Source organism: Watersipora subatra, chromosome 3 (assembly GCF_963576615.1).
Source record: "Watersipora subatra chromosome 3, tzWatSuba1.1, whole genome shotgun sequence".
Taxonomy (NCBI): domain Eukaryota; kingdom Metazoa; phylum Bryozoa; class Gymnolaemata; order Cheilostomatida; family Watersiporidae; genus Watersipora; species Watersipora subatra.
The window spans coordinates 37497455-37510386 of record NC_088710.1 but is presented as its reverse complement, the minus strand read 5'-3'; the positions used below and the strand labels follow the sequence as shown (position 1 = coordinate 37510386).

The window sequence follows — 12932 nt, the reverse complement described above, 5'->3', positions numbered from 1 at the left end:
TGTGCTAGTTCGAGGCCGTGAGGAAACAAACATGTAAACCACGAAATGAGATAATTTTTAATATATCTCTATTATAGGTGAATATGTTCTGGTAATTATTATCATCAGGAAGCGGATACATTTCTCTGCTATTCATTCTGTTGGTATATTTTTGAAACTGGACATTATCATATCGATTGTCGTCCGACAATTCTATAGATGCCCACTCTAGTCTTCAATGTAAATGTAATGATCAGTGTTTGAGCCAATATCAGAGTCTATGTTAGTCCACAGTTTGTCATGGTGATCAGCACTTTAAATTTATCATAAAGCAATGCATTCTCACCACTCACATAGTAACTTAGCTCTTTTTGTTTCTTGTCGTTAAATTTATTGACAGTCAAGTTACTATTACCGGTGCTGATAGTGCGATACAATAATTACATATATAATTTGTTTTGTCAAATTATATATGGAAACTACAGGTTTGCCCACTGGAACTTTTCAAGAATTGCCTGGCAATTCTTTGCCAGGCAATGTGTAAGGTGATTTGATTTTAATTCAATGGTTCTCAGTTATATAAATTTGACTCAAATATGTTTTGTCTGATATTAGACAAGGTCAATTAACTGGTCTAAACTTTGCTACATATAAAACCTCTAATGGAATGTCATGGCGCTCTTTTTTTAATCTCTCTTCTATGTTGGCACTCAATTGAAGGCGGCGTTCAAATAGGGGCTGGCGGTTTGTTTTTCAAATGGCTCGTCAGAATTTTTGGAAGATAAATTTAGCCCTATTACGGGTGAAGCGAATATCGCCTATATTTTTCCCTCTTTGTACGGTGGAGCGATATTAAGCATTTTTAATGCACTAAATCTGCTAACTTACCTTTAACTTGTCAAAGATCTCTTAATAAATGTGCATCGAGAAACTGAGAAATATTTCTACCAGTTGATATCTATTGCTTGCAATTGACCTGCGATGATATTATAGCCTGTGTCCTTTGCAATTTATTGGAATTTTCAATTGTTATTTCATTCTAAGTTAGAAGACATTTATTTTATATCTATATTTAACATTGTTAAATTAAAGCTCATTGCACTCACTGATATGTATGCTACAGTTTGCAGCCAACACTAGCTTTCTATGTGCAATAGAATTGGAGTTATGAGCATCGATCCATTGTAAGGTGTGTTAAGATAGTCGCAAGGATTCTATTACATAACATGCTATAAATCTACATTGCACATATATATATATATAAGTTATACAACAATAATCTATTGAATGACACAAATATATATTCATGGACAAGTGACATAAACTAACCATACTTACAGTACCTGCAAAAATAAAAGTTTGCGCTTTCAAAACAAAAATATTTCCATCGTTATCTCGAATAGACGCGTTCTGATTGTTGCTTTTAATGGAACGAACATTTTCTAGTTGTCCAATATCTTTCACAATATCTTCTGGCCTCAACTCTTCTCCTGCACAACTGAACTAGTTGATATTAGCATCCAAACAATATTTTTGACAGCCAAACTTTCACGCGCTGTATTTAGCACTAATGCAACATGTAAAAGTTTGCTTACTAAAAGTTTGCTTGCGTAACCTTTTGTCCAAAATTTTCGAACCGATTTTTATATGCATAATCTTCGAAGTATTAAGACCACGTTAAATAAGGCACTACTATTAGCCTGAGACAGTTGGTAGTTATTTTTATGGCGTTGCTTTTAAATTTCCATCTACCATCGTGAATTTAAGCTGTTTTTTTATAAATGTAGGCTACTTCGAAGTAGAAAGACCGCGTTAAACAGATAGCTACTACTAGTTGGATACCGTTATTGATTATTGCTGCGGTGTTGCTTTCAACGTTTTAACGAAAAAAAATGAATGCTTTGGAATTGGACAACGAGAAAATTAACTGATATTGATATAAATGATTGATTATAGGATTTTATGGACACTTTTCTCTAATCAGTCAATATTATTGGCTCGAAAAGATCAAATACTGTCAAAGTTGCGGTCAAATGGAAGTGGCGTTTAATTGGAGAAGTGCAGTCTATTTTTCAACCCTTCTCTCAGGGTGACAGTCAACTGAAGGTGTCGTTCAAATAGAGGTAGTGTTCAACTAGAGGTTTTACAGTACGTACTTTAATTTATAGCCAGTCTCAAGTATAAATGAGAGATTTCCTTATTTTTCAGTCTCTTTACACATTGCAACTTACCAATTTAAAGATCAGCAACAGAAAATCAGATGCAAGTACATATTTTTTTCAGTTAAATCAGATCCATGTGCATTCTTAACTCAGTCAAGTCAGATGCATGTACATACTTCAGTTAACTCTGATGCCTGTACATACATACTTCAGTTAAGTCAGGTGCACGTACATACTTACTTCAGTTAAATCCTATGCCTGTACATACTTACTTCAGTTAAATCCGATGCCTGTACATACTTCACTTAAGACAGATGCATGTACATATGTACTTAGTCAAGTCCGATGCATGTACATATGTACTTGAAGGTTGACTTGCAACAAAATTCACATTACAGTTATTTGGTATCAAAATATTCACCATGTCTTACTCTGCTGTGTTGTAGGTGCAAAATATGTGGAAATGTGATTACAAGCTCTTAAAAGCTCAAAAACGAACAGCCGGCGTAGATTGGAATCAGTTTATTTATCTGACGTTGTCAGTACATTTGGTTGTTTTGTCACGTGATGTTCTCACGTGAATTGAAAGGCCAATAAAAAGCTCAATATAAACTTATCGTAGCACTAGTTTATGACAAACACTTCGGGTTTTACCGAAGACTCCGTATCAAATATAGATGCTCGCTACTTTACAGTTTTGTTTCGGCTTGATCTAATCGTCAAGTCGTAATCTGATCATGTGACCCAATACTTCGCAAATAATTTTTGCAGCACTTTTCGATTATCACAGGTGACCAACAGGCTCGTCATGATTATCAGACATGATATGTACTCCTTCGAGCTAAGGTTGAAAATTTAAACGAGTTTTTTCGGTAGGTTATAGGATATCAGTGCTGAAAGTGACAGCATTACAATCACGATAAAATAAACGCGTAAGAACAATAGACATGGTTTTATTGAATGCGTGAAGTATATTCGTGAAAATATTTCGACGAATGAGGTTGCTTGAAAGTGTTAACAGAAGCCATCTTGTACAACTACGTCCCATTTGAGCCGTTTTGGAAAGAGAATCCAAACTACGGCGGTCTCGTGTGGCTGCGATTAACTGTTCGCTTTTTAACTTTTACGAGCTTGTAATCGCATTTCCACATATTTTGTACCTACAACACAACAGAGTAAGACATGGTGAATCTTTTGATACCAAATAACTGTAATGTGAATTTTGTTGCAAGTCAACCTTTAAGTTAAATCAGATGCATGTACATACTTACCTCAGTTAAATCCGATGCATGTGCATACTTCAGTTAAATCCGATGCATGTACATACTTACTTCAGTTAAATCTGATGCATGTACATACTTACCTCAGTTTAATCAGATGCATGTACATACTTACTTCAGTTAAATCCGATGCATGTACATACTTACTACAGTTAAATCAGATGTATGTACATACCTCAGTTAAATCCGATGCATGCACATACACACCTCAGTTAATTCTGATGCATGTACATACTTACCTCAGCTTTTCACCGCAATCCTTTTCAGAATGCTGTGTGACCAGAGAATAGTTGGAATTGTAAAACAAGCTTTTCCAGTCCGCGATATAAATTACAAAACCACAAAATGACTTTTTTATGCATTTTTCTATTATTTTACTTCATAAAAATGATATTAAATGAGTGTGTAATATATAAAGTACACTATTTTTTCGAAACTCATTCTCAACATGAACCTTTAAGTTAATGGATGTGTTACAGCATTTCTATGTAAAATAAAAATATATGGTAGTAGCTTGTGTGTCGTATTTGAATAAAATATAACAATGAAACAATAGACTTCGCAAAACACACAATACATTCAGTATTTCGCAAACCTCGATAAGCATGTTTTCATATGACAGTCGAGGGTGTCAGTTGGCTGTCAGAGGGTGTCAGTTGGCTGTTAGAGGGTGTCAGTTGGCTGTCAGAGGGTGTCAGTTGGCTGCCGTGTTTCTTCATCTTATCTCGGGGGTTTTCTGGCTTGGAGCCTTTGTTCAGCGTAGGAAGCAAAAATTCTGGAACTCGGTTTGATTCGAGATCTGAGATGTTTTAGTTCGACAACCGAGGTTGGACTGTATATGATTCTTGAGAGAGAAATGCGCTGCTTCGCTATATCTTATCCCGGTTTGTTTCTGTTGTAGATGGAACAGTTGGGGACAAGATGGAATTGAGTCATCCTGATTCTACAGACGTAAGTGTCTCTATCATTATTTGGGGTAATCCTTGAAGACATAATTACCATTGAAGGCAAATGAGAACACATTCACAATGTTCACCCTTTCGGTAGTGTGACTAGTCTTGTCAAATGAACAGAATTAATTGCTTTTAAATAGATTTATTCATCTTTTAGCGCATGTCATTATTTGCCACTTGTCTTTAGAATATCACAGCGGTAGGTGAAGTGCTAGTCAGTTTGATGAAACCCAGGTGCATCTTTTGTCCTGCAAACATTTGGGTCTGAATTCTTTGGAATTGAACAACAGTTACATGTAGTTTGCTACACCTAATCGGACCCTTGCATGGAGGATTGAGGATTTTTTTGAGTGATTGATGAGAAATTTAGTGTTTTTGTGCAGATAAAAGGAAATGGAGATTTTTTAAATTTAAGTAAGCCTTTAAAATATAGCACATCTTTATAGTATTTATGTCGTATTTTTATTGAACTCAAATGAGTTTAAAGAACCGCAAGCGTTTTGCAATTAGCTCACTTGAAAATTCTCTTCACTGTAACAAGGTCAATGAGTTCATCAGGTAGACAAATGTTTATAGGCAGTTTATAGAGGAGAAAGGAGGTGAGTGGGAAAGTTTTCAGAAGTGAAATATGTACGCAGAAGTTCATCATCTATCCACATCTCTACCATCTATACACATCTACAAATATACATGTCTATCATCTGTATACATGTTCAAATACCCTACAGGATGAAAATATTCGTTGGTCATAAAAATTCGCGATTTCGCGAACAGTCAATCCCGCGAATTATTAAATTCAGTGAATAATTAATTTTATTTTTAATCACAAGAGAGAATAACTACTGCATCAAATTGAAAACTAGTCGCTAGCCTAGTTTTTAATGTAAATACTAAACGTAATTGAGTTCCAAAACATTTTTAAAATCATTGCCTGAGCTTTGAGCTAACACCATTGGCAATGCATCACATTTATTTACAAAATTATTCGAGGTTGTCACAAGATATGCACAATGGCGTCATCGCGAAAATAGCCGCGAGGCAGAAGTACTAAACGTAGCCGAGTTCCAAAAATTCTTTAAAATCATTGCCAAGCTTCGAGCTTTATTGCCATTGCGTCAAACTTTACAAAATTATTCAAGGTTTTTACAAGCCATTCGGCATGGCTTCAGCATAGCAAAAAAGCTCTCCTAGTATTTTTACATTAGAATCAACTGCATCAATCTCTAATACCGAAGTCAAGGGCGATTATGATTCTGATCTGGACACTATGGTATGTATTTGATTTGCAGTGCAGATACGTTTTTCCATAATCAACTGCATTAGTTAATTCTTTTGTTTAAAAACTGATCGCTTTCATCAAATACTTCAGCTGTTGTTTTTGTACTTCCTCAACACTCCGTTAATATTTTTCTTTTTTTGTGTTTACTGCAGATTGAAAATGAAACAACCTACTCCGATTACGAAAACTAGAGACAAGTAGTATTATTCATCAAGGCAGGAATATTGGCAGAGAAGCAACCAGTCAACCTAGACCTTTTCATCAACAACAACTCCTTGATATCGATGTAGCAAACATGATTAAATTATATATTTTATTTTATGTATAGATATATTATAATTTATTACAAACTTGAGTGTACAAATAAAATATTTCAAATACAAATAAAATTTTACAAACGATGAATGGAGTAAATATAAACAGTTTAGTTCATATGGCGGTTGTCTAGCAATAAAATTAAACTGGTACTCCTGATATGTGAATACTAGCGTGTAATGGTGCTTTCTGACTAGTTATTTTGGTAATAGCAGCTCTGTCGCTGTCACTGTCTTGGGTAGGTGTTGAAGGCGATTCTCTCGCTACTACATGGCTGGTAAGGAAGTTATCATCAGAACTCTCCTCGTGGCTTACTATTACAAAGTTCTGCCGGTTGGCCAAAGATTTGTGTTCGTAAAGGCGTTTTTGTTCCTTTTTTAAAAACAGATATATTCTTCTCGTAAGTAGCTGCGGTCACTTCAACCTCAATTTCCAGACCTCCCTGAATGATTGGTGATCTTCTAAAAATGACATCTACCACCCTTGCAATCATTGTTCTTCGGTGTATGATGAAAAATCTCTCTCTCACACTAAAACAAATAATGAAGCAGTAGGGATGGAAAAAATAGTATTGCGTTTTACCGAAGAACCAAAGTAAAATTCAACTAATTTAGTAAATGTAAAAAACTCATTACTTACCACAAGTTGTTGGCTTATCAAAGGCCTCCAAAACGATGAATATTTGTGAAAACCTCTGGTCGCAGCAAAAATGGTTTACTGTAGAATAGCATGATCGCCTCGCAGTTGTAAGCTAAATATAAACCGGAACACGCGGTGTGCGCATGCGTAGGAATAACTATTGCTAGCCGCAATAGAGTTAACTTTTCCTAGAGAGCGGCAGTTTTCAGCCGCGAATAAATTCATCCGCGAATATGCATGAAAAGACAATTTTCGCGAAATATAACTTCGCGAATAAATCATCCTGTAGGGTACATTATACCTCTATCATCAATACAAATACGCATCTCTGTCATCTATACATTTGTACAAATCCTCAACGTCTTCCGAGTAGTTTTATGTTTCCAATTAATTCTTAACCAGTACGCGCATACAATCTAGGTTACCTTCTGTTCAAGTCAAGCAGCAATATTTTTTCTCTCACGACGTGGTCCAAATATTAGAGTTTCATAAATTTACCATAGCCCTTTGTTTACTGCGGTGACCACATCACCATACTACCTTCTTATCACCATACTACCTTCTTATCACCATACTACCTTCTTATCACCATACTACCTTCATATCACCATACTACCTTCTTATCATTATACTACCTTCTTATCACCATAGTACCTTCTTATCACCATACTACCTTCTTATCACCATAGTACCTTCTTATCACCATACTACCTTCTTATCACCATAGTACCTTCTTATCATTATACTACCTTCTTATCACCATAGTACCTTCTTATCATTATACTACCTTCTTATCACCATACTACCTTCTTATCACCATACTACCTTCTTATCACCATACTACCTTCTTATCACCATACTACCTTCTTATCACCATAGTACCTTCTTATCACCATACTACCTTCTTATCACCATACTACCTTCTTATCACCATACTACCTTCTTATCACCATACTACCTTCTTATCACCATACTACCTTCTTATCACCATACTACCTTCTTATCACGAAATTGTTTGACCATATATTTCAATTTTATAGTGTTATATTATGCTAAAGGAAATCGACAAAGGCCAACTCTATTACTGTTACTATTACTCTACTGCTGTTACTGTCGTTGTATTTTATGAAGCCAGTTACAGGACAAATGTGTTAGCCTTAGTTGAGAGTCATTTACTCATTGAATTACTTTTCAAGATCGTCACTATGTTTGCATGATTAGGTAAATCTGTCACTATGTTTGCATGATAAGGTTAATCTATGTTAATCTATGTTAATCTATGTTAATCTGCAAGTTTGTGCCATCCATCCGCAAGATGGAAACGATAAAAACTTGCAAGTCAAGTGAGTTTTGCTCACAAATTTTTATCGAATGTTGCATGCATGCGAAAGATGGAAACTGCACTTGCGAATAATGCGCAAAAAAATGCCGCACAAGTTATTCTATTTTAAACTTTTCCGCTCTTCAGTCGTTCCTATTTCGATTTGACGCAACAGGAGTGAAACGCTATGCCGTTTGGCATAGAATTTCTTATCTTTTTATTTTTATTCTTTTAATTAATCCGCTACATGCAAAGTGTCCATTGCAACACTTCTCGTTCTCTGCCTAAATATATGTAGAGTTCTAAATGCGCACCATCTGCGCATTGGAAACATATGATGTAGTGTTACTAGTTACTATCACTGCCGCTTACCTCATGTTTGCCTCCTTTTTTCTCACTCCATGTCAACTGCTGAAAGTGGTTGACCCTGTATTCGTTTATGACCATGTATGACTATGTATCTCAGTAGTTTTAGTTTGTTGTCCTTTGTTGAGATACACTAATACCTTGAGCTTGATGCATTCTGAAACCAAGCTCGTGTGTCAATTCACTCCTAACTCAAATCAATTTTTCTTATATAAAATGGAGAAAAATAAATTAATCCGTTCTCATACCTAAAAACATACAGTAGACGTTCCTATAACGTATACCTCCTATAACGTAAAAAAGTTATGATAAGTTTTTGCTTTCTACTACATAAAAAATTCCATGTAACGTAAAGTGTCACGTCGGGCAAGTTTTCAAAATCGATTTTGAATGTTCGTTTATCTCGCCGCACTTGCGAAAGAAAACGGCCGTTTGTTTAGTTTTATATATTTTAGTTCGTCGCATATACATCCGTATATATATATATACATTCGTATATACATATACTATATACATTTTAGTTCGTTGTAAGATCGTTAAAAGTGTCGACAAAAAGGCGAATAAGATAGCTTCGTGACTGTTCATAAATACAAAGGCGATCGATTGGTGCAGGTATTACAGCATCGGTCTACGAGTTAATGTCACGAGTTGTAGTATCGTCGGAAATTATTTTAATCCTAACCTTGATCTCTAAATAGTGAGTGATAGATGACAAACAGACGAACAGGAAGAATTGCTTTTTATAGTACAATTATTGTTGTTTTACCTTATTGTAGACATATAAAATATTTGTTATTAGCTGTACTTTGCAGAATAGACATTGCTGTTTAGAAAAATAAGCAAATCGTTGTAAATGATTGTCAAAACTGTGCAGTTCCTATCAATTTATCGCAATCTTGGTCTACAAAACCAGTGAGATTGATCATAAAAATGAAAAAAGTTGTTGATGCAAACCAATAATTTTGCAGTTACGGTTCATCCCACAATTTAAAAGAGTTAAGTAAATTTTTCCTTTTTGCATGCCCAAAGGGGTGAGCTTGGAAAGATCTTGGAATGGATTAGGCAATCTACTTGTATTTTACTGTTCTTATAATGTAAACATTCCTGGAACGGATTGTTTACGTTGTAGGTACAAAATATAGGCGACTTTCGATTTGCCCGTGAATGTATTAGGTTTATCTTCTCAGCATTATGACGAGGTGTTTGAAAAATACAACGCCACCCTTTATTTTAACGCCACCTCTAATAAAGCCCCAGTTTAAGGGAAGGGTTGAAAAATAGCGCCATGGCATTCAAATAAAGTTTTTATGGTAATCGTTAAATTTAACTTAAAAGAACTTAGCTCACTATACACACATAAAAATAAGTTTTAATCTTGCGCTAAACTTACTAGGGTTGGCATTATTCCTGGGAAAAACTGTTTTTTCCAGGGCAGCGGGAAAAACTGGTAAAAACCGGGAACAACTGGTAAAAACCGGAAACAACCGGGAAATATAACGCCAGAATTTTTTATCCAAATATTTTGCTAAATAATGAAATTTGATAAAAATGGAAAATTGGACTAAACAATTGGTTGTGTGACTCCATATTTATATTAATCGATAGCAATGGAAATCAAATAGTGTTTAAAAGTGGGAAAAATTAGAAAAAAATCAACACTCAAGACACGGGCCAACATTAAATAACGATGAGCCTTTTACGGTCCAATAATAGAACTGTTTTTATGTGTATTGTTTAGCACTTTTTCCTAAGTGCAGACAAAGCTGCGCAACAGGCTTGGAGTGGAGAAAGCGTCCAAACTGGTAGCTTGATACCAAAACCTAAAAACAATTTCTTTAGGGTACGATTCGGCCGAATACGAGGATTAACTTTTCTTAGACTATCAATTTTCAATACTCTAATCCGTTTGCTCAGTTCACCGGTCTCGACTACCTGGCATTATCTTCATGTGTTTTCGTCTTTCAATTATTTTCTAATTGTTGTATTATGCTTACTTTCACGTTTCACACATATCAATTTTGCTTTTCATTCAATATTACTATTAAATATATGTAAATAAACGAATATTATTTTGTGATCTGGTCTTTTCATTTTGTATTTAGTAAATAAACCAATTATAAAGGTTATGCGCTTTCTTAGCCTGTGTACTGTTGAAGAGCCATAAAGAAGCTCTATGACAGCTAATGGTATAAGTGTCTTGTTATTCTTTGCTTAAGCATTAGTCAACTTGTCAAAAAAGAGGTTTTTTAGTTTTTCCCGCTTTTTCCCACTTTTGGACAAAAATGGGTTTTTCCTGGGGCGGTAAAAACCGGTATAAACCGGCGGTAGTAACCGCCATGGGAAATACTATGCCTACCCTGAAACTTATGCTGTTTTCATTTTTTTCCTTGTCTTGTGGCTCTTCTTGTTCCACTTTTTGACTTGCTTTAATCTTGACTTTTAGCCGGTATTTTTAAAAGTTTTTCAAACTGATCTGACGAGAGAAATGAAATGATGCTGTTTTTGTAAGCCTCTCATATACTTGGCCACCTATACTTCCCACACTAGTTCTCCGCCATGTAATGGTCGCAAGAAATATTTTACTGATGGGTGCCTGTGCGGCATTACATAGACCTACTGTTTTATTAGAAAAAAGATTCGATAAAAGAGATAATTCAATGCAATAGTGTTTGCATCGTTACAACCTAGTCCATAAGCAACTGTCTATAATTAACCTTGAGGCAATGCTGAAAGGTAAATTTGAGACACTGGTCAGTGGCACTTCACAAGATCAATCTTTTTCAATCAGTTTCGAGATGTCTCATTCTATACATTGACTAGATGAATGGCTGGCGTTACCCTGCTAATAAAAGTCTGCACAGAAAATTTATTTTTAACATATAACAACAGTTACCACTCTAACTTTCAAACTTCAGTCATGAGAAAAGTGTTTTGTGCAGTTTGAATAAATTCGGAGAAAAAATAAAAACAACTAAAGGTTTTCAAACTTTGTCAAACAACTGTAACTTTCAAACTTTATATCAGGAGGACAATTTTTTGTGCTGGTCAAATAAATCAGGAAACCAAATAAAACAACTATAAAAGGGTTTAAATGTAAATGTGAAATAATAAGCAAGTAATAGCTAAATTAAGTTTGCTTTACTATGATTGCAATAAAAGATGATTTGGTAATGATACAATTAATATGAACTGAGTAAACAGAATAAAAGTCCTGAATATGTTGAATTAATAATAATAATTTGTGCATAGAAGTGTGTGTGTATAAAATGTTACTGTTCCAGCAGAACCTATCCGTCAAAAACATAGAATACGACAACGCTGGCACCTCTTGATACTGGTACCTCACGATAATGGCACCTCTCGATACTGGTACAAATGTAGAAATCAGAAATCGGACTGTCTTTGTCTGGTACTCTGTCTGACCAAATGAAGAGAGAATGTAGGCGCTATTCCTATTCAAGATAATACAATACAACTGTCTGCATTAAAAATATTTCCCCTTTACCGATTTAGCAATCAAACCTTACGAAAAACCGGAAATAGAAGTGTAATCCGCACTTGAAATTGAAGCGGCACATTTAAAAATTAAAAAAAAGAAAAAGAAGTAATGGTAACAACAAATTTGTTTTTCAACAATTGCAAAAAATAATAAATGCAAAAGGTAATATTAATTAATAATCAAAGGTACACATTTGACGTGCACTTTTGCACCGTGTGCGTACAGTATACGCTTTATGATAAGTGCAACACATTCAAAAGATCTGTATAGCTCAGTAGTTAAGCCGTGGATTGGAAGATTTTTGGTTGTAAGCACCGTGCGTTCAAATACAGCAAGCAGTGAGCTCTTAATCCAAGATTTTAATAGCTATAGCTGGACATTCCGAAGTACACACACAGACATACATAGGACATACATCCTACAGACAAACTTTGAGATTTATATATAGATGAACACTGAAGTTATAAGAATCTCAGCCATTTTGGAGGCCATTCTGGTGATTGTAGATGTGTGAAATCATTTGCTTTGATGTTTTTGTTAACAAAATCTTTTTTTCACATTTTGATTTCTGATCACCGCATTCATTGCTTTGCAACGTTATGACTATTTGTGCTAGGCATCATATCTTTATTTCAAGGCCGACTCTCTTCCTTGACAGTATTTCCTCGACAAAATCAATCAATCTATAAAATTGTATAGCAACAGCGGTGTCAACCCAATTCTTATGTCATCATTATTGGTACGATGTTAGTCCATGGCAGTATTTTTATTAATCTTCTCATGTCGATCAAATTTACATCAGAAAAGGTGACCCAACGATGATAGACAATAAGAGATGTCCGATGAGCTGTTGCACATGAGGTCTCCTTATGGATAGCCTGTTGCCGTTCCTTCTGTTGACCTTTGATGTTACTTGTTAGATGATAGTGGTTGATCTCTTCAGCAACGCATTTCTATTTATTTCAATTTTTGCCTGTATAAATGCTGGATGTTTTTGCATTGCTATCCAAATGTAGCAGTAGCTAGCTAGTGATATTGCTGGCTGGTCAGCGTCTCCTCGTCTAATAAGCAGGATTGTGGGATGGCTAATTGTGGAGTTGGCCTTCCTGTTAGTCCCAAGCATTGTTATTAGTGTGAGG

At 35.2% G+C, this 12932-nt stretch overlaps 1 protein-coding gene across 1 annotated transcript in view; it reads left to right on the top strand.

Annotated features, from left to right (window-relative positions):
• LOC137389747 (uncharacterized) overlaps positions 1–12932 on the top strand; it is a 70467-nt gene that overhangs the window by 11349 nt on the left and 46186 nt on the right. Inside the window, exon 5 of the mRNA XM_068075833.1 lies at positions 4323–4372. Coding sequence (XP_067931934.1) covers positions 4323–4372 — 50 coding nt within the window. The remainder of the gene's footprint in view (positions 1–4322; positions 4373–12932) is intronic.